This window comes from Lutjanus erythropterus, chromosome 1 (genome assembly GCF_056507025.1).
Source record: "Lutjanus erythropterus isolate fLutEry1 chromosome 1, fLutEry1.hap2, whole genome shotgun sequence".
Classification (NCBI taxonomy): Eukaryota; Metazoa; Chordata; class Actinopteri; order Lutjaniformes; family Lutjanidae; genus Lutjanus; species Lutjanus erythropterus.
Genome location: NC_139317.1, coordinates 47,682,222 through 47,706,192, shown reverse-complemented (window position 1 = coordinate 47,706,192; position 23,971 = coordinate 47,682,222). Strand labels below are relative to the sequence as shown.

General features: G+C 38.0%; 1 protein-coding gene across 1 annotated transcript in view; it reads right to left on the bottom strand.

Moving 5' to 3' along the window:
• Positions 1-21,327, bottom strand: part of tpcn2 (two pore segment channel 2) — a 35,692-nt gene extending 14,365 nt beyond the window's left edge. Inside the window, exons 1-7 of the mRNA XM_084722686.1 lie at positions 20,955-21,327; positions 9,752-9,807; positions 7,647-7,723; positions 6,355-6,532; positions 6,097-6,213; positions 5,643-5,749; positions 2,296-2,368 (exon numbers count right to left, since the gene is read on the bottom strand). Of these exons, the coding sequence (XP_084578812.1) occupies positions 2,296-2,368; positions 5,643-5,749; positions 6,097-6,213; positions 6,355-6,532; positions 7,647-7,723; positions 9,752-9,807; positions 20,955-21,105 (759 nt within the window). The 5' untranslated portion in view covers positions 21,106-21,327. The remainder of the gene's footprint in view (positions 1-2,295; positions 2,369-5,642; positions 5,750-6,096; positions 6,214-6,354; positions 6,533-7,646; positions 7,724-9,751; positions 9,808-20,954) is intronic.
• Between the last annotated feature and the right edge of the window lie 2,644 nt (positions 21,328-23,971).

Below are 23,971 nucleotides of genomic sequence, written 5' to 3'. Positions count from 1 at the left end.
TGTGAGGCAGCAGTGCTAACCACTTTTTTATGGTCACTATTGTGATGATGGGATTAAATGGGTTTTAATCAACATCACATCACATCACATAACAATCCTCCTGCTTTGGACATGCCTTGAATAATTTAAAACCCTTGCACCTTACACTTTCTATCATGCACTTTGGAAAGCCCAGAATATGTTTACATGCACACAAGTATCCTTCTTATGATCAGGTGATCAGGTAAGAGTATCTGGGTTAAGTTTTGTGCAATTTTGTACATTTTATCCTGGTTTCAGAAACCTGGATAAGACCTTACCCAGGTTAGCTGGATAAGTTAATAAAAAGTTATCAACCAAACATTTTCTCTCATCCACTATATTTCTACATACATTACACCAACAGATAGCAACTCTGCAACTTGTGTAAAACAGTTTTCTCCTATTTTTCTATTTAACTTTTATTCTGACTTCAGGGGGCTCCACATACATTTTCTTAGTTGGAAAATCACTTTTCCCATTATTCTGATATCATATGAATGCATTTCATAACTCCTTCAACCTGAGGAACTCTAGAGTTTCTAGGAGATGGAGTCCATTTAAGGATAAGACTAAAAGTCTTTTCTTAATCCCATGAACAGATCAAACCAACAATGCATAAATCTGTCTGTCAATACTTTTTGGTTCCTGCTGATATGAATCTGAACAGAGAAGCATCTCACAAATAAACAGCATTGTTTCCTTTAAAAAAGCCTAGTAATTTCCTGGTCAGCTGGTCCCTGTGGCTTTTAGCAAACATGAGGAGAAACACACAAATCTGTCACTGGATTCATTTGTAAAGACTAATTAGTATGGATATGACTACGGTGTGCCCTGAGATTTTACTTGCTTTTTTTGATGTGCCTTGGAAATAAAATGTTGTAAAACCACTGATGTAACTGCTAACAGCTGCTATTTACACTGTAACCATGGATGGACTGACAACAGTCACCAGATTACTGATGATCAGAAGAACATGTTCAAACATGACAACGATGAGGCAAATAAAGTGTTTCTGTGTGCATCTTATCTGTATATTCAGATGTGAGTGTGTCTGTACATAGAACATGTGTTAGAGGGATTGATTCAATGTTGGCTTTGGTTTGCACAAGAAAAAGAAAATCAGAAATTATGAAATATTATGAAAATATTCTATAAACAACACTATTCTGTAGCTGTTTTTTTAATGTAGTATTCCTGTCCAGATCACCACAGTGTGTCTAGAGTGAACCACAAGACAGATTCCTGAGCGTAAGCTTGTGTTTCAGGGATGAATTTCTTGTAAACTGCATCATTATAAATGTTTGTAGGACTGAGAGGTTTTCTACTTCTGGAACAGAATCTGGAAGTTACAGTTTCACTTCATAATTTAAGACAAATTGGCAGAAGCAGGACTGAAATTTGTTTGGGTCTCAATCATATTGAAGTGGATTCATATACTCACTTCTTCTTCCACAACCAAGTTCTTATTTACTTTCAAAGAGAAGCAATAGAAAGCAAGCTGACTGGAAACATCACAAACTGCCATTATGGGACGTGCACAGTCAGGAAGCGGGTCATTAAAATCACCCAGAACATCACTGGAACCCATTGACTGAGCAACAGTGATATCAGGGAGGTGAGGTGCCTGCAGAACCCAGAGGACACTAAAAGACAGCACCCACCAGGCCACAGCCTGTTCACCTGCTGCCATCAGACAGGACATACAGAAGTATCCACTGCTGTACGACTACACTGAAGACATTTCATTATATTTTATTTTACTCAACTTTATTTTAACTTTATTTATTTTATTCTGATTTATTCCCTCAAATGATTTTTGTATCCTGTCATTTGACAGGCTGTGGGAAGGGGGACATTAAGTGGGTGAACTTTGTATAATGAGAGACACTGAAGGGGATGGGTAATGTACTTATGTGACGTCATGACAAAATTCCAAAATATACTCATAATTTGTATCAAAAATCAAAAATGATGGCTTATGTAGACAAAGACACTGGTTTATCTACTTTATCTTTTGGTCTTTTATGTTTATTCTCACATTAGGAGGGCCACCTAATGAACCTTGATGGGTTTTTTGACTCTTTCTTTCTTTCTTTCTTTCTTTTATGTGCAAATAAATGAATAAATAAACAGGAATAAAACAATGCTAAGTTGCCATCACTGTCTGGGACATGCCCACACACACACAGCACATGTCCACACAAGACAAAGTGTCAGCAGTACAGTTCAGTAGTGTGTATTTAACAGGGCGTGACCACAAAGAGCTGACCTCACCTCAGTTTTAGCAAACAGCAGCATGCCGATCATAGTGAAGAGGCAGAGGTGGAGCGCCAGCAGCAAGATGACGCTGCAGAGACACAAGAACACACACACAAATCAAAATCTTTCTTTTTACTTTAAGATGCACTCCAGATACACATGACACAATACACATTACACAAGAGAACAATAAGGCTATGTATTATAATACCATATTTATTACAATGAATATTATTAATGATTTCTCTCCCAACGGATAGTATGATTATATCACAATTGTAATATAATGTATGATATGGTCTTATAGTATAATATATAATATAATATAATATATAAATAGGCTAATTTAAAAGATGTTAGATTAAGAAATGTATGATCTTGAAGTATGTTTTGAAACATTAAATGAAATGGTGACTGTAAGGACTAGAGCTGCACAATATATCGTTTGAGCATCGTCATCGCAATGTACGTGTGCGCAATAGTCACATCGCAGGTCCTGCAATGGAGGAGGCAAACGAAATCATCTAATTTCAAGGGTACCTGACACACACTGCGTGCAGTGATCCACCAATCCCAATCGTTCTTAATCAGTTTGCCAAAGCAGACCACGCCCCTGCGTATGGAGTGAGTCACAAGATCAGTGCAGGTTAATTGTCCACAAGATGGCAGCAGTAACATAAAGTGCTATTCAAGTCATCTGGTGAAAATTCCTGTATTTTTTCATATCGCAATATATATCGCAGGGTAAAAAAAAATCGCAATGTCAGTTTTTTCCAACATTGTGCAGCCCTAGTAAGGACATTTTCATAACATAGATTATTTGAAAAACAGCACAGAAAAACAGTCTGTGTGTTTTTTATGTATTCTGTATTATGTGTTGTATAATTTTATGTTTGCTGCAGCTAATGAGGATCCCTAATAAACTAAACTAAACTTAACTCCAGAACAACATAAGAGCCTCTCAAATAATTGAATACTACAGGTGTCATGACTTCTGTCAGCTCAGAGTGCTCATTCTGTTGTCTGCTCTGTTTCCTGATGTACACTACAACAGGTCCAGACTCTCCTGCCTCGCAGTCAACACTTTTCCCAGCTCTCACATCATCTGTGTGTGTAATTTTGGGTTCAAGCTTGCTGTGTTTCTGAGCCATTATAACAGGTTTCTCCCATGGCCATTAGTTTGGATTATTCTAGTATAGTTTCTTCAGTTCATTACGGCAGAAGGCTCTAAATACTAAAATACACGTGTCTCAGCAACTGCTGCTACAGAGGAGAAACCAGTCAAGACTGCAGCAAACTCAGGATGTTTTGTTGCTGCAGCTGAGAACAAAGATCCTAAACTCATCCAAAACTGACCCAGAATCTGAAAGATCTGATCCAAACTACACACTGTTTCATCAGGCTTCTACAGAGTGAAACCTTTAAACTAACTGAAACAGTCAGAGGAGCACACAGCAGAACCCAAAAGTAAAGGTTCTAAGAATGAAAACAGTTGTCATTCATGTTCATTTCTGACCATAAAGCTTTGGAATTAATCACTTATTCTTTTGGGGTGTGTATGTGTGTGTGTGTGTGTGTGTGTGTGTGTGTGTGTGTGTGTGGGCAGGATGGAGGAGGGGCTCAGCTTTTCTTAGAAACGAGTAGGAGCGGGGGCCGCCCTGGGACCAGTGATCTAACGTACTCCAGACCTGACTACACTCAGGCAGTGCATCATGAGGTAGTGGTGGTGCACTCAGAGTCTTCTGTGGTTACGTTACAGGGAAGCAGCTACCCACTGACAGAAGTGAGACTGCTCTCAGGTCAGCAGCGGCTTTTTTATTTGTTGAGAGGTGAAATGAAATAAAAGATGAAGTCAACTGTAGGTTTCACTGGAGTTTCAGTTTGTTCACTGTGCTGAGGTGGTCCTCTTAAGCTTCCCTTGCAGAGCTAATGATGGGTAATGTAACCAATTACTGGCTGCTGAGTAGTTAGATTTTGATTTGATTTATTAATTTAAAAAAATTAAAAAAGGGTTTGTGATTTAATGCAATAATGTAATGTAATGCAATACTTTTTCAATGTTGTAATTAGTAACTTGTCTCGCTTTAGTACTATGTAGTGATGCTCTGTTTACGTTATTTTGCCATTGATATGATTGACTATCATATATGAGCTATATCAGCTGATACTGATGCGTTACAGCAGCTGGTGTAGCAGTATTACAGATCAGTTTAATATCCAGGCAAAACGGGATGGTAATACCAAATTCTCCCACTAGGTGTCGCAGTTAAATAAGCTGCTATTGAAACGGAACATAATAAGAGGCGATGAATGAGAGTGGAGTTGCAAGTTACTGTCATGGTTTTGGTTTTTGTTGATTTCCTGTTTTATTTTGGTAGTCTTGGTTCTCCCTCATGTGTCTAGTCTTTACTTCCTGTCTTTGCTCTTTTTCCTGCTCTTTTTTATTGTTATGTCTTTCACCTGTTTTCCCACCTGTGTCTTGTTAGTTCCCTCTGTTTAGTCCCTGTGTTCCTCTGTGTCTTTGTCAGTTCGTGCTTGTTTTTCATGTATGTCAGCCTGCGTCCTGTGTGTCTCCCTCCTGTGATTCTTCTGTGATTTTTCCCCTGGCTTGTTTTTGAGTTTGCCTTTTTGGATTCTGTTTCGTTGGACCTCTGGATTTTGACCTCCCTGCATTTCATGTAAGCCTTTGTTTTGCTGTTTTATTTTATTAAACCCTTTTTGAACTGGAACTCATCCTGTTGTCTGAATTTGGGTCCTCCACCTTGTTAAACCACAACAGTTAGTGAGTTTTCTGCACATTCCTGAAAATGTTTCACAATAAAAACCTTGCAAATAAATAAAGGATTTTTGTCACCTGAAACTCGTAGTTTACTCAAAACTGAGACTTGGATTACACCAAACGAGCAGTATGGAGACATTTTATATTTTGTTTCGTGTTTCATTCAGTCCATTGTTCGGGAGATCAAACACTGCAACACTGTTTCCTTGTGAAACTCCAGCAGTGTTTTGTGGACTAAAAAACTAAACCTGACCTTCAATCAACATGAGGGTGAGTAGATAGTGACTGAATTTTCATTTTTGGGTGAACCATCCCTTTAAATGTTGAGTTGTATTCACAGCATGATGAAGTAACTTTCTATCACTGGCTAGCTACCTTGCTAACATAGCAAATATATGTGATAAACTGAATCAGTTTGCTTTAAGACTCAGTGCCAGTACTATGATTACACAACATTTGGCATCTGCCATTATCCTGTAATTGTCACTTGTGGCCACAGAGTTCAGAAAGTGTCCAAAGACAAATATGTTTTTACAAATGAACAGATCTTTGATAGTGCTGTCAGTGTGAGGGCAGAGGGTACCTGGCGATCTCTGGCAGAGTCCTCTTGATGCACTTGAGTGTCTTTTTCATCAGGGAGGAGTTCTGCAGGAGGAAGAACGGCCGGAGGAGTCGCCGTACTCTCAGTCTCTGATTCAAGGAGAAAAGACAAGACAACTTGTTTGAATGCAGGGTGCTGGGTGACGTCTACATGATTCATCTAAATTCACTGGGAAAGAGTTTGCCAAGTTGCTATGTCACATCTTAGGATTTTGAAGTTGGCAAGTTGGACTGTAATTGGCCAAAATTGTAATCTTTGAATTGGTCCATGACAGATGATGCTTCACGTCATCTACCATCTCAGACAGGAACAGGACAGACGAGACAGATTAATCTCTGAATGAGTCCTGACTGTCTTCACTGAACACTGCTGTCTGATGGTGACCTCCACTCCTGAAAACAACATGCTGAGAGAACAAGACAGATGACAGGCTCACCTCATCACACACCATGCTGACAGACAACACCCAGTCGATGATGGAGACTGAAATGACCACCATGTATCCAATCAGCCATTTGCTCTTTCTGAATTCCTCCCAGCCAATCAGGTAGCTCTGAGGACAAAACGGATGGAGTGAAGCAGTGTTTTAAATGGACAAAGGCAGCAAGATTATTTTATAATCACATGTTAAAACCTTGTTATAGCTGCCAGTTCCAGGGAACAAATCTCCTCCACCCTGGCTGTGCTTACTCACCTTGACAGCCAGATCGAGGCAGAAGATGACAAGGCAGACCATTTCTATACTCTCTGTGAGGCCGCAGGGAGGCTGCCAGGGTGGAGAGCGATGCCGGGGGTCCGAGGAGATGGACAGGGAGGACGGACGCTCAACAAATGCCAGAAGCAACACCACTGCAATGGTTAAACCCAGGCCCCTGGAGAAGGGAGACACGGCAGAGTGGAAGAACAGATGCATGTAAGTATGTGTGTGAATGGTTTCTGTTCCATTTGTCAAGAATGAGTGATATAGTAAAGATAATTTATATAACTCAGTGTGTTGATGAAGCTTTCTGTCTTCAGTTTTGTTGACAAATTATGTTTGTGTCCTTTATCACAACTTAAAATCCTCAGTGTTAAAGGAGCAGTTTGGGACATATATACAAGAGTCAGGTGAGAAGACTGATACCACTGTTATGTCTTTATGCTAAATATAAAGCAAAGTCTCCATGAAGAACATGGAAACTTTTCTTCCACTGTTCAATCAGTGACACTCCTTGTTAACTTTTGTGCCCTCACAGGTGAGAAAAATGATTTATAACTCATGCAAACAATCCTCTGTTAATCACATCTATATGTTCGGCCATCTTTGGTGCTCCACCTGATTTTTAGCCTCCCTGTTTCCACACAGCAAGTCCTGGTGTTCACAGCTTTGGCCAGACGGTTGATTCTGTTGAAATGGCAGCGTGCTTCTCCCCCGGCACACGGTCGACAGATTAAGGAAGTTCTTAATATACTAAATTTGAGAAACATAGAATTTCCCTCATGGGCTCGATATGAAAATTCCAAGACAACTGGAACCCTTTTTTGGGATTTGTTGACCTTTTGTACATCTCACCAGACTTGGAAGAGTTTGTATCCTAAAGGCTTGTATATCACTTCCCTCCTCTGACTTGTTTTCTCGTTTGTTTTATTTATTCATTTCCTTTTTCTTCTCTTTCTTTTTTCCCTTTATGTGCCTCATGGGGAGAGAGGAAGAGGGTTCAGTTTTGTTCAGAAACACCCTATTTTTCTTTACAATGTCTGTACTTTAATAATTATTGAAAGGCTTTAAAACTCAATGAAAAGAAAGGAAAAAAAAAAATTTATTTATGTAATGTTATCCAGTGTGGGGAAATATATCTTACCAATATAATGTTTTTGATAGACACAGGCATCACTTTTGAAAAGCTACATGTTCTCGTCATGTCTCCTTATTGCAAACACAAACTCAGGTACAGTTTGATTCATATGTGAGCTGGCCTGAGCAGGTGTTGGAAGGTGAGAACTCACCATTGGCATATCCTGGAGTAGTACCATCGATACAGGCGGAGTGAGCTGGCATCCACCCGGTGGTTGATGGAACGGTACTGCAAGCAAGAAAACAATCTTAAACACAATATTGACAATACTGTTTTTGGTAAGTAGCTATATAATGAGTGGGATAATGTACAGTAAACAGGTTTTTATTGTAAAATCAACCCCTTCAGGTTGATGCAGAACCTGCACCGACCTGCAGATTCAAGAGTCAACAACAGCATTTGGTTTTCAGCCTGGACTTGAAACGTCCACATGCCTCTTGGCCCCTCTGCTCTTTTAAACACAGAGGTGATGGCCCATATAATACTCTGTATGTCCAGAGCAAAAAGATTTAAGATAACAAGGAGTAAATGCAAAGACAGAGTGCCTAATAGAATAACAATAGAAGTAAGACAAGTTAAATACAACATTAAGTAAAAATAAAAAAAATAATATTGGCAGTTACATTGAAAAGTAATAAGTAAAATCATTTGATCTAATATTGTAACAAAAATAGAAATTTCATCACTACATACAATATGTAAAAACAACACGAGGGAAATAAGAATAAAAGAGCAAGGCATACAGATCATTACGAGTGAGAGCCATAACACAGTCCACCTGAAGCCAAACAGCAGCATGTCTCCTTTAGGGCTGTTTGTAAAACACCTACAAAGGTATTCAAATGCTTCTAAAGTAAAGGTAATTTGCAGAAGAAAAAGCTGTTTTGCCAGTTCTCACTGAACCCAGGAGACATTTAGAAGAATCCATTTATGATCAATTTATGCCATATTTACAGCAGTCAAGGTGTGATGTAACACAACAAATGAAAAATAGCAACAGCAGTTAGAACTTTAATTGGGCCCGAAAAGTTGAGCCCAAAAAGGCCCAACAAACTTCTGTCTGAATCTGACCCGAACCTGTCCCTAATTAGCATATTTCAGCCTGAACTCAATTACAGCCCGATGTGCACCAAACAGTAGGAGTTTTCAGTGACAGGGACAATGCATTTGAATTTGAAACTGCAATGACAAAATTGGGGAGAAAAATTTAAAAAAAAAGATTCTACTACTACTAATGGTAATAAAATAATAGTAATAATAATAATAATAATAATAATAATAATAATAATAATAATAATAATAATAATAATAACAAAAAAACAGCCCAAACCCAATGTAAGCCCATGATATTTGTGACAAATACAGCCTTACCCGACCAAAACTCGTTGGGTTCTGTCAGGTCCTGTTGGGTTCGGGCACACATGTCAAGCTCTAACAGCAGTACATGCAGACACTGTTAACTGTTATTTTTTGTTGAAACACATGCTGCATACAACAGAAATACACCCAGACACTAGAAAATGAAACGTGAGGATTGGATTAACGATCAACAACACACCGACCACCGCCGACCCACCCAGGAGGAGTGGAGGAGAGTGGAGGGCAAGAGCCAATGACAACCCAGCTGCTCCCGGCTCATCTCCGGTTAACAGATGACATGGGATACACAGAACTCCAGCTGGACGAGGGGAGGAGGGCTCTGTGTTCACATCAGTAATGTTTGGTGCTCAAACACTGTCACAGTTGATGCACAACATTTCCCACGTGTTGAACTTTTTATGTGAAGATGTCATTATCATCACCATCTTGTTGTTGCTGTTTACATTTAGCCTGATGCAAAAATTAAAAATGTATATATGTAAATAACTGTATATATTGATTTGCTTTCTTTTATTAGACATTTTATCCTGTGTCCTGTGTATATGCTGTGTTCATAGCTTGAAGGGACAAAAAAACAAACAAACAAAAAGCAGGACTGAAGCATTAATATCACAAAAAGCTCAACATTTAGGGTTGTAATCAAAATTCAACATGACATACCAAGCTTATTACATATATTTTCAAATTACAATACATGGTGGACATCCAAAACACCTCACAGTAACATGCAGTATGAGCATGAAGAACAGAGAAGAATAAAAAAGGTGCAATTGTACCCAAAATACCATACTGTATTTTGTTAATGCCTTTGTATACTCATTCATCTTCCTCAAATTTTTACTGAGAGACACACATATAAGGAGTCATTGTACTGACCTGTATTGCGTCCTCGATGAATACAACAGCTTGTTGGATGTAGAGGTCCTCATCACCTGTGGATGATGAGACAGGTGAGAGCAGCAAGAACATCTCAACAGTTTGTCTCAGAAGCAGAACGAATAAAGATCTGAACACTGAGATCTTCAGTGTCCTCAGTCACCCAGTGAAGAACTCTACATAGTTTCTGCACAACAATGTACAGAACATGTGTACACAACACAAACAGTCTGTGAGATGTCAGTAGAACTGGTCAGACTGGGAGCTCAGAGGAAGATCTGTTTTTTTCTTGAGGCAAAAATAGGAAAAACTGGAGCCTGGATACAGCTGAGAGCTGTGGTAAACTTAATGTGTGGCTTATTTTTTTCTAACTATGGTTTATTACTGCTCTAAAACAGAAACTAGCCACCGACAGACATGAGGTAGATGAGAAAATATTCTGGCTCTACACACCATTTCTCCCTGCTGTTTCTCTGTCTGTCTGTCCTCTTCACTCCTCTCCTGATATTTTCTTCTCTAACTCTGTGAATGAAGAGTTTATTTGACCCAAACCAGAGCTGGTTATTCTTGAATCAGTCAAGCCAAAATATTTTTGTTGAGTTTTGAGAATTTTGTTTTTGTCGAGTATGAAGTGAAAATGACTATACGGATGTTTAAATTTGTGTTACAGTAAAGGTAAAGAGAGTCTTACTCTTTAACAAAAAGCTCTGTCTCTGCAGGGATCCTTTCCACAATGTTGTCAGACACTTAGCAGTCATTTAGGTAGAAAAACACCAGAAACAAGGGTCCAGTTGTGAAGTACTGAAAGTAGCCTTTAACAAGGTAACAGGAATTCATTCAATGAATCCTGCAATAATTCACTCATAAATCATTAGTTATTAGGGATGTAACAATATCAACAACTCATGATGTGATAATACCACAATAAAAAGTCCATGACACGTTATTTATACAATATTAGAAAAACAAATTAAGAAATTATGACTTGTCCTGTATTAAATAATAATAATGACAAAATAATTTTAATTAGCAAAAAAAATCTATTATTTGACAAAAAATATTTCAAACTATTTCTTTTTATTGATTTTAAAATGATTTTATTGCTACTCCAGAGTCTATGAACACAACTACTCATAGCAGCAGTCTGCTTTTTGGAAATAGATCTTAAAAGGCCTGATCAATCAGAGTCAACGTTTTACAAAGAGGTGCAATAAAATAAATGATTGACCATGAAATATCACAGTAAATGTTGTCACAGTCTCATATGGTGTTAAGGCATTTTTTGTGGTGATACCACAATATTCAATATAGAATAGAATAGAATAGAATAGAATAGAATAGAATAGAATAGAATATAGTATATATACTTTAGTTTGTCATGGACTGACTGCAATATATTGTTATATTCCTATTAGTTATAGATTAAGTTGTACCAATGAGTTATGCATTAGTTAATGTTACGTACATAAGTATGTATTTTGTCACCTTACTATAATGTGTTACTAAACTGCAAGCAAGCAAGCTGTAGTACTTTACATTTCTTATAAAAAAAAACTACTATACAACTATAACCTAATTACATGCCACACATTCTCTAATAAAGAAATGAATCTACATCTTGTTTTTTTGGTGTTTATTCATGTATTTTTCATGTGAGGCAGCTGGAAACTGGATTAAGAAAACTGACATGCTAAAATGTAAAATCAGATTGAGATTCTCCTGCAATGTGTAGGATGCTGATATCAAAATAAAAGTTACGGAGTCGGAGTTATTGCAATTTGACCCATTAAGACAATATTTTGTGGAGCTGCAAGGATTAGTCAATTAATTGTGTGGATGATCAAAAATCTAAAATGATCTTTCATTTTTAAAAAACACATGAACTCGACAATGTTCAGTGTCTGTTCAGTGTATCTTTTCCACCCAGTTGTTACACACACACACAGATCTGATGACTCAGTTCCAGCCACACACACACACACACTTGGCAGTGCTGACTCCATGCGTCACAGCAGGATGTGTCACAGTGGTGTTGGTGGGTGCCTCTGACAGGGTAACACTCAAAACGGCTGCAACACAATCACACACTGCCAACACACACCACAGTGGCCACACAAGTGTGAGATGCACTTCTCGTATCTGTTGCTGCTGCAGGGCTGTAAATGTGAGAAATATCCTGCACTCTGACTTTCAACATTAATGATCCACAAAACAATGTTATAAAATCACATTTTCCTGCATGTATTTATGAATGTAAACAGCCAACAATATAATATCGTCTTTTACTTTGTCTTTTTCTCATTCATCTTTCTGTAACATCAACTATCTTTAATGGCTTTAAAGCAAGATGACAGGAAAGAGCCACAATGCTCACACAATATTTGGCACCTGTGAGCGAGAGGAAACAGTTGAAGAGTTATGATATGAAGAGAAGAAGAGTGTTCTCTCAGTTCTCTCACAACATGCAACACTGATGGATTTTAAGACTTACTTCATCAGTTTCACCATTTAAAAGAAGACTCTGCTGGCCTGGATGAAAACCGAAAACATAGACAGAGAGTACTGTCTGATTATTATTGTCACTGTCAGGTGTTTTTTTTTTTAATCTTGTGATCTTTATTGTAAATAGAATATTAAATATTTGTATAAACTCCCTGAGAAAAGAAGGATTTCCTCTACAGTTGTGTGACTGAATTCAACATCTCTCTATAATAATAAAAATTGCAATTAAAATCAAACAAAGACAGCCAATATGGAAATTATAATGAACTGTATCTTTTATATCAAACTGTTTAGCAATTAACTCATTCAATCTATGCAGTGTGTATAGAACACTTCTAACTATTACATTATTAGAGATTTTGAAATGATTACAACCTTATATCACATTTTTGACCAGCCCACAGCAGCCCGATCAATTTCTCATGTGGCCCCCTATGAGAAATGATTGACCACCCCTGCATTAGACCATCTTACATTTCCATCTTTAGCTACTTTTACATTTACCTAACGAGGGAAACAGAATGAGGTAAAAGATTATTTTCGATTATTTTCTCTATTAATCGATTAGTAAATTTGTTAATCAAATAGTTGTTTGTCTATAAAATGTCAGACAATGTTGGAAAAATGTTAATCAATGTTTCCCAAAGTCCAGGATGACGTCCTCAAATGTCTTGTTTTGCCTGCAACCCAAAAATATTTAGTTTACTGACAGAAAGGAGGAAAGAAACCAGAAAATATTCAGGTGTAAGACGCTGGAATTAGAAAATTTCTATTTTTTTCTCAAAAAAAAAAAAAAATAAAAAATACTCAAAGTGATTAATTGATTATCAAAATAGTTGGCAATTAATTTCATAATGCAATAAAAATCGATTCATCGTTACAGCTCTAAAAGGGACTTAACATGTAATATGAAGGATATGTAAAACTATATGGTTTACCAGCCAGTTTTTATGCTGTTAACAATCTGTTATGAAAAACTGTTACATGCTGTCAGTGGCCTACAGTTTCATATATGTCCCTTTAACCCAATCAGCTGTCAGACAACACAGTGTCAGCTGACATCACAGACGCACAGAATTAGTAGTTTTGTGTTGTACATTAAAATACAGCAGGCTTTAAAACACAGTCACAAGACACAGCACATCAATCATGTTTCTGTTCAATTAAACTCCTTATTACAGAACTATTATCAGTACTTATTACTGTAGATTACTGTGCAAATACAAGAATCATCCTTCCATATGCAGGAATAGACACATCATTACATAAAATCAGGTGATTTGTGGATTTGTGTTATTGAAGCCACATGTGGATAGGGTAATCTTGTAATTGTTGGTGGGTGTGTTTTTTCACTTTTGATGGAGCTACACCAGCAGCTTCCTCCTGCTTCCAGTCTCTTATGCTGAGCTGGGCTAAACACATCACACTATAGAGACATGTATTATTCACCACCCGCCCAAACGGAATGATTAAAAAAAAATTACAAAGTAGATAAAAATGAAAAAAATAGCACTTTTCTCTGCTCTGAAACACTAGTAGGCAACCTGAAAACCACCAGAAACATGGTCACTCCATCTAGCAGCTTTATTGGACATGTCCAGGATGTTTTTTTTTTCTTCTGCATCAGGCTGTTGGAACTGAAGTGAGCTGAAGTGAACTGCTGGACTGATTTGGACTGAGAGAGTTGCTAACAGTAGGTTTGTAACTGACCATTAGAGAGGGGGGGTGGGGGGTGGGGGTGTTGCTTGTATGTTGGTTTGTGGGGCTCATTTAGTGTTGGGGGACCGTGGCTCTGACACGTCAATGAGACATGTTTCAGGTCCACCTAAAACATCTTGAACACAGAAATCAAAATGGTCTAACTCCACAGTTCAGTACTAAATAGTTTTCAGACTTTTCATGTTTTCAGCAACTATTTTCTAACATGTATAATGTTATTAGAAGACAAACTCTTTTTCCTTTACATTAAACTAATTCAGACACAGACAGCGGTCGTTGCTGAGTCAGGCAGTACTGTGCTGAATCAAGTGTGGATGTGTTAGAGTTTCACAAATCTGGAGTTTCCTTCAAGACAGGACCACTGGACACAGACATGAAACTGATCTTTCCTTCTGACTCTGTGTCAGAGGATTTCCTAAAATGTTCCTTCCACAGTGAACCTAATACTGAAATAAACTCATAGCTGATTTGTGTGGAAATCTGAAACATCTAACACTCCATTTGCTCTCATAATGGATCCTGTGATTGTATTATCAGTAAATAGACTCATCCCTTTGAACATCATCTATGGAAAACCTGGTGTTACATTAGATTTCCATGCATCCACATGTGAGGCTCCATATATGAGATGCAGTTAGTTTTAAAGTGCAGTGTAAAGATGGGAGTGGGTGATAAAGGAGAGCCTTTCATCCACACCAGCAGGAGTCACAGGACACATCACAGCTGCTTTAATTCTATTAGCTTTAAACAGCATTATGATGAGAAGAGTCACTTCATGTGCAGTTTGCTTTCTTGTTCATCATAGTTAGTGTGATGAAACTGATACAAGCTTTAGGAAATCAATGTATCCTCATGAAAATATCTGATCTGCTTTTCTCATAGAATAACTGTGCTTTTATTACCATCTTCTGCTTTTCCATGACTGTCTTTCAGCTGGCATACAGTTAAAGAACTGCTGAGAGAATTAGTATAAATGATTTCATACCACTTCAACTAACTGATTCCATTCTGACATGAAGATCAGATGCACTGATTGGACAGCTGATAAGCAAAGCATCACAAGGAGGACAAATCATTTCTATCTTCCTGTATGGAGCTCATAACTAACTCTACTTTCCTGTGAAAGTTGTGAGTGTTCATATCATTTTAAGCCTTATACTAGATACTGAATATGTTACAACAGAAATGATTTGTTGATTGACAGAAAATTAAGATCAAAGGTAACAATGTTGATAAATGATTAATCACAAAAATGTGAAACATTCTGTGGTTTCAGTTTATTTTAATGCTGCTATTACTGCTCTTTGTCTATTTCTGCTTTTATTTATGTTTTATATTTTTATAATGCATGGAGAAAAGCCATTCATAATTTAAACGTACCTGAAAAATAATGATGATAAAGATCTTTCTGATTCTGCCTCTGATTCTAAAGCACGGGTCTTCAGCAGGAGGTCCGAGACACACAGGGGGTCCTCAGAGTTACTACAGGGGGTCCCCCAGTTTATTGTTTGAAAGTTGTGGCTTTTTTTCAAATATTAAAATATGTCTGAAAATACACATTAACATGGTTCCTTTGTTGCAGAGATAAATTGGCTCATTAGTAAAACCCAAAAAGCATTCAATTTACACAACACTGGCAAAAAATGGACTAAATCACTGGGCGGCACCCATCCAGAACGGCAAACAAGTTAGTCACCTATTATTGAATCATACTGGCTAATTAGTTGTATTATTTGCATCTTCATGAGTAAGAGACTTATGGCTGACACACCAGACAGTTTATTACACAGAACCATCTGAGAAGTCCTCCACAGACACTGCTTAGAAAAGGACTGACATTTTCAAAATACACTGACAGAGCATGGTCATCCATGGACGCTTCAGGCTGTCATCACACTTAAAGCACACCCATAGCTACCAGTAGTCCCTCCTAGGATGCTAACTGGCTCACACCACTGATGCGGACGCAAACAGATAACTTAAAGCCTGGCAAGATGGATTCTTGTGAGATCTCATGACTCCAGCTGCTTCACAAGGTAACTCTTATAGACCCTCCACCTCAGAAAGCAGCAGCAAAAGAGCAGAGGGGAAGGCTAATGCAGCTAACATTAGCCATGCTACAATTGCTGCTGACTTAGTAGCTACAGGTGAGAGCAAACAACAGAAGACCCAAAAATATTCAATGCAGTGTAGGTAGCAGGGAGTCCCCCGCGCCGTCTCTCTAACAGCTAAGAGGTCCCTCGGCTGAAAAACTTTGAAGAGTCCTGTCATAAAGTGAATGTTGGGTTGGACTGTCATGCAGACATGGTGAAGACGGTCAGCTGGTATTGAGAGAAAATGACCGCCTGGCATTTTATATGCGCAATAACTTTGTTGAATTAAAAAATGCAATGCTGCTGATACCTGACTGTTTCTAAAAGTGTCTGTATTTTCATTTAAAATGTTTTTTGATATAAATTACACAAAAGGCAAAGAAAATGTGATCATTTGACTTATTTCATCCACAGGTGGTCATACAGACCACAGGGAAATTACCACTGTTACATTTTCACCTTCTGCACAGTCAGACATGCATCTTGGTTGCTTAGCAACAATCATCTTCTCTGTCAATAAAACTTGGACCAGGGACGGTTATAACACTTTTTGTCTCAGCACCTATAACTCACTGAATTTGTGTTAAAGTTCTCAAATTTTGAAACAAAGTACCATTACTTATTACAAACAGCTGTGTTTCCAACTTTTTTGTTTTTATTTTTGTACTCATTTGCAGCCTTTTCCTTATAGGCTGTGATTATTTTTTTGTGATGGTTCTCAGTGGAAATTTGTTATTATTAATGTTAAATAACATGTTTATAATCTTATAAAATACATTTAACTGTTTCTCTCTGTGAGTAATTCTAAATGAATCTAAAATTTGAATCAGATCTGATGGTTATTATCCTACAGAAAAATACTGCTGTGAATATATACAATCATTATGGTTTACTACACGCAGTGGCATGCATATTGATATATATATATATAAATACATATCAAGAAACTTACATGTTGGTGTTATTTCATTTTTAGAATGAATAATAGAGTTTGGACTCCAAAAACCAGTGTTACAACATCACTGTGAAGAAGCTTCTCTGAAGACACGTGGAACTTTGGAGAAGAGGGACTCCAGCAGCAGAACACCACAGCACAGGGTTCTACTCCTGAATCCTCCAAACTGTATGGTAGAAAATGTTGCCCGGTCTGAAAAAATGTTACTTCTGCTCCCACAAAAGACTCCATGGATCTATCCTGTGTTCCTGCTGGTGGTGCTGGAACACATCAGGACCCTGGTTTAAATTATGTAGATGATCATGTGCATCTCTTTATAACCACAGTCAACCATCTTCTACTGGCTCCTTCCAGCAGGATAACACTCACATGTCACAAAATATTTTCTGCACCTTGTTGAGTCTATAGTCCAATAATTCAGACTGTTGTGGTGGCAAAGGTGCATCTAATAAACTACACACTGAGAGTGTACATGAACTATATGTCAGTTGGGAGGGAGTCCAGATCCCTCCAATTACAGTGGATCAGCTGCACTTTTTAATCATTTGCTAGATTTTCTTACAGTGAGGCTCTTTGTCAGAGTAACTGTACTGAATGTGAATTTTGATTTAATCTAATCTAATATAGTGTTTATTAAATGAGTTGCCAGGGCACAGTGAAATCTGCCCTACTCTGACTGAAAAAAGTGAAATGATCTTTACTGCTTTATTATGTTTGTTCTCGAGGCAATACTTTTAAGGTTCTTGAAATTTGTATTTCCATTTCATGCTTCTTTAAACTTCTACTCAATACTGTCCTTTCTTTTCTTCTACATTTATTTGACAGCTATAGTTACAATTAGAGTAAAGGTACTTTATCGTGATCATACAATCATAGAGTACAATTATACAGCCAAATTCAATCCCTGCATTTAACCCATCCTATTATCAGGAGCAGTGTGAGAAACTGTGCCCAGGCTGCAGCTCCAGTTCTGAGGCAGCACCTTGGTCAGAGGTACTGACAGGAGAATTGACCTAGTATACATGTTTTTGATGGTGGGAGAAACCAAAGCACCCAGAGGGAACCCATGCAGGCACAGGAAGAACAAGAAAACTCCTCACACCATGCTGCTCAATTAACTTTACAGATAAAGTTACAAAATAAGACTCACCAGTGTATAGAGTTGTTACAGTTACCTCCACTTGACACACTAATGTAGCCTTCCTCAACTAGTGACATGGATACACCCTTTTGATTGTTTCTATGGCCTACAAGAGGCTGCCAGCTAATCAGGCTGGCATGTGAGATATGATACATAACAGAAATTAAGGTACATAGACTGTATGATCTGAACCAGTATCTGAACCACTCATTGGTTACATAAAGCACCTTTGTACTGTCATTAGCTGCAACAGGATTACACTCGCTCTGCACCTGCCATTCACTCAGTCAAGCCTTACATTGCACTCAATGCACTCAACCTAAAGGGATAGTTCACTCAAAAATGAAAATTCAGTCACTATCTGCTCACCCTCATGCTGGCTGAAGGTTGGGTTTATTTTTTTAGTCCACAAAACACTGCTGTTTCACAGGAAAACAGCGTTGCAGAATCTTCCAAACAATGAAAGTGAATGGTGACCAGTTTTCAATGGAAAAAAACAAACAACAACAACAACAACAAAAAAAAAAACATAAAATGCCTCCATATTGTAATTCAAGTCTCCTAAAGACCCAACATGCCAAGTTGACAAAAAACAGTTATTTACACCATGTTTTTAGCCTGAATCTTCACTGTAGATCTTTAGCTTAGAGTCGCATTCACACGCACACTGTCTGAACTGGGTGTGTGTGGTGTGACAGTGTGCAAACAGCATATTGGACAAGCAGTATGAAGGCATGATATGTCTTTTTTTTCCAGTTGATTTTTACATTTGAAAACTGTTCACCATTCACTTCCATTGTTTGGAAGATTCTGCAACGCTGTTTTCCGTGAAACTCCAGCAGTGTTTTGTGGACTAACAAGATAAACCCGACCTTCAATCAGCATGAGGGTGAGAAGATAATGACTGAATTTTCATTTTTGGGTGAACTATCCCTCAGCTTGAAACAGCCAAATCAAGGCAGAAAGTCTGACATGTACAGCAGATCTATAGTTGTGAATCAAGACAACAGATCTGTCTTACGATGATTCAAACAGGCCTACTTACTGTTAGTTTATTGGAAGCTGGTGAATAATTGTCATCTTGTTTTTATAGATATAGACCTGTCAGAAAAAACGCCTCATGCCTCCTTGGTTTTTTAGGTGTAACTATACAGCTTTACTACTTTTTTGAGTGGCTGCTGTCTGGAATTGATTATAAAGATCCCATTGAAGTGAAAGAAAATGAATGCATGTAGTAATTGATCTTGTAACATCATACTGCAGGACCTATTTGTGGCCATTAATTGTCAAAGTAATCTGTGACCTACAGATCCTCAGTGATTTCCTGTTTCTCCCATTTCCCCAAAGTGAACCAACCTGCTCTACATCACAGACAAAAATACTGACCTAGAGCTCTGAGAGGGGTCCTTATGGGGGTCCTGAAATCTCCAGATTCATGTTTTGATTAGCCAAATTCATTTTTGATGGTGCACCAATAAAGGACATTGTTCACACTGGCCTTTTAGGATCCTGACATTACCTTGAGGCCCTGCCCTGTAGACAGGCCCAGTACCAAAGAGTAGCTTTAAAACCAAGTCTTCATTCAGGCTGTTCACATGTTTACAGGTGCTGGTGGTGTTGGAGGTATCATTAAAGGCCTACAGCTTATTTTTACTGCAGAGCCCCTGATGTGGGTTTAGCCTGTCATACTGATAAGGGCCACATTCCTGCATACAGAGTTTAGTTTTAAACGTTAAAGGGACAAAATCAAAATGACACATTTTTTCCCTGGCATGTAGTGCTGTTTATTTATCTAGATTCTTTTAGAGATGTCTGCCTTCTCTCCAGTATCATTGAACTGAATGGCACCTGGCTTGTGGTACTCAAAGCACCAAAAAAATACATTTGAAAAAAAAAAAAAAAACTCCTCTATACCTGCAGTTGAATCTGCATTTACTGGAATGACTTTAGAATATATCAGAACCACTTTATTTTCAACTAGAAATAAAATAGTCCCTATATGTAACTGCTCACAACAATGTCTGTGGATTATCTTCAGTAACCGAGTCATGATTTTTAGAAACAGATGCTGTTTTTGAATTTTTTAAAATGCATTCTCTTGGGTCTTGGAGCACCACAAGCTGAAGGCCATTTAGTTCAGTTATGTTGTAGAGAAGTCAGACATCTCTACAGCTGATATTTCCAAAACTCTGCAACTCACACCAAAACTATCTACATGGACAAACAGAACTACAGGTCAGAGGGAAAAAAGAACTTTTGATTTCGGTGTGAACTGTCCCTTATAAGAGTATAACTAACTATTAACATTTACATCAACACATCTGAAGAAACACAGTTCTCACTGGGCAGGAAGGGCATGAAAGAGTTTAATCTGGAAGGTACCTAGTAACTAACGCTGTCACAGACAAATGTTGTGGAGAAAAATGTACAGTTCTTCACTTTAGGATGTAATGAAATAGAAGTATAAAGTTGTGAAGTGGAAATTGTAATTAAGTATAAGTACCTCAAATTTGTACAGTACAATACTTGAGTACAGTAAATGTACTTAGTACAGGCCAGGGGTAAGATATGATGTTTGATTTTGGAGTGAACTGTCCCTTTAAGTACGGTTTGTTGACAATATTTGTGTAGAAAGTTTAGAACAAGACTTTTGTCAGTAATGGAGGACAGTAGTGATATTTAGTCTTAATGATGTGAACGTTCCTCCACCTCAGATCTCTCCACAGAAGAACAGACATCACCTGTCCTGTCTGTCCTGAGGTATTAGTCTCATGAAATCAAACTTTGTCTCACCTGTGCCCCCCTCCACACTGCACGACTCCCCGGCCACTGAGTAAGACATCCGCCTGCTGCCCGAGGCCCCTCTGAGATCCCTGTCCGACCCGGAGCCATAATCCCCGGAGGTTCCGTTCACACTGCCGCTCAGCAGACTGTCCGTCTCCATCCGGGAAACCTAACAGCTGCTTCTGGATCTGTGTCCGCTGCTCAGCTGTCAAAGTGAAAGTGAGAGACCTGCAGGGAGACGGAGGGTGAACTACTGTGTGACTGTAGTCCGTCTGTGACCTACAGTTTGACAACAATCTACACACAGTCTGTAACAAACAGCACAGCAGTATGTAGCTCAGGGCAGGACGAACAGGGGAATGTGTTTTTAGGAAGTGACTCCTCTGCTCCTCCCTCCTGTACTAAAGTATCACTTTACACTGACTTTACAGCACTGACTCCACCTACAGCACGACTACACACACACACACACACACACACACACACATACACACACACAGCACATGTTACAGAGCTGCAGAGGAGCAGCGAGGTTTGACATGAAGGGACATGAGAAGAGCGCAGTGGTGGAATGTAATCAAGTCCATTTACTCAAGTATTGTACTTAAAGGGACAGTTCACCCCCAAAATTTAAAACATATTTTTCCTCTGGCCTGTACTACCATTTATCTATGTAGATAGTTTTGGTGTGGGTTGCAGAGTTTTGGAGATATCAGCTATAGAGATGTCTGACTTCTCTACAATATGATGGGACTAAATGGCCTTCAGCTTGTGGTGAAAATTTGAAGGAACTACATTCTTTCAAGTAGAAAAGAAATTAGTTCAAGTAGATTCTACTGCAAAAAGAAAGTACTTTTTACATGAAAGTGCTCACAGATTATCTTGAGTAACTGGGTCATGTTTTGAATTTTTCACCACAAGGCCAGTTCTATTTAGTCCCATTGTAATGTAGAGGAGGCAGACATCGCCACAGCTGATATCTCCAAAACTCTGAGACTCACACCAAATAAATCTAGATGGATAAATAGCAGGCCAGGGGAAAAATATGTATTTTTGATTTTGAGGCGAACTGTCCTTTTAAAAACCTGCTTGGATTAGCTGGAAATGTGGCATCACAAAGCTGAAAACAGGCTGTTTTTCTGACTTTTTAGAGATATGTGGTTCTCACAGGACAGCCACACCACAAACATGATGATCTTATAGACCATGATGCATTGCTGTAAGATTAAACTAGCAAACAGTATATCAAGTAGTTGAAATGAGCTCAACCTTAAACATCTACAGCAGTAAAATACAACAGACACATCAATGCAGCAGTAATATTAATCCAAAAACAACAGATTAATATTAAAACACTGACAGGGGACATTTTACTCACCATGGCTACTTTGAGTTCTCATACTTAAACAAATACATACTTTGACTTCAGTAATTTTCATAGTACTCAAGTAAAGGATCTGAATATTTCTTTCACAAGCATTACGAAAATACTGAAGAAAAATCAAGTCTTAGAGAAAAAGAAAAGTTGAAACCAGTTCCCGTCAAGGTGCTCTAACAGTACAGAGCCTGTGAGCAGGGTTGCTTCAAGGGCCCTGAGCTGGATACATCCCAGTCACACCAGGAACAACAGACATATTTTCTTGTGGAAGAGCAGCTGCTCAGCTGTCAGAAATATTTGGAATGATAAAAAACATAAATTCTCACTGTAAGTCAAAATAATGACTCAAAATTGACTCGCTTTCCCCAGAGGTCTACTTTTTTGTCATATGTCACAGGTGCTTCATTCTGTCATTCCAGTTCTTTGTCGGTCAGTTTGTTCATAATGACTTCATGTCATTCTTCTCTCTTTTTAATTAGTGCTTTGTAAAACATACCTATGAGTTGAAGTCCTGTAGGACCCCAATCAAAAACACCCAATTCCACCTATATGCAGTTTAATAGATGGAACTATTGATTGAGTTCATGTTTGTATCACACACTACTACACTTTCATGTGCTGTATCTATTTGCATTTTACACAATATGCAGACAATATGCAACTATAACTTTCCTATAATCATAACCTAGATTATATTAAATACATAACTGACATTATAACCATAATTAATTCTTCTTATTATTCTTATTATAATTTTTTGAATTCTTACAGTAATTTATTTAGGAACCCCAGTCAGTAGTGTTTGTTTGATAAATATGTTGGTACATGAGGGTTGAAGTCATAACTATTGGATGAATGATGGTATACTACATCAGTATTTCTAGGTCAGAATTATGTGATCATATCAAACCTTTTACTGTAATTTTAATTCAGTAAATCTCATCTCAAGTTTGACTTTTAACAAAGCTACAGCTAATTATCAATGAATCTGTCCATGATTGTTTGAAATCAGTTCACTGTTTAGTCTATTCATTGTCAAAAAATGATCAGTGTCCACCACAAATTCCCAAATCAAATCTCTGATTGTATCTGACAAACAGTCCCAAACCCCAAAATATAACAGACTTTATATAAAACACTGAAATCACTTTTGAGGAGCTAAACCTGATAAACTTATCAGAACAGTCAAAATGTTCTTGTATTATTATACTTTTGAGTTAAAAGATAATACTTTGTATTTCTGACTTTGAAGTGTGCTAAGGAGTATTAAATTCAAAGTAATTTAACTGATACTTTTTCTTTAAACTTATGTTGGATACTGTCGTTTCCTACAGCCTTTTCTAATACATCTTCCACTCTGAATCATTTAGATTGTTATTAGACCTTTGACATAGAAACAACACATGTTAAAACCAATTTCATGTTTATTTCCAGAAAAGCTGCTACTTCTCCCAACCTTCCCATACAGAGTCCTTCACCAGCTAACAACTGCAGACACAAGCCTGTGACTGACAGGTCCAGTCTTTGTCTGATCATTACAGGTGTAGAACGTGAGAACCATTCATCTCTACTGAAGATCCTCCACCTGAAAACACAACCAGTGATAAAGTGAAGTCATGTGACTCTTTCCACCATAGATTTTGTTAAT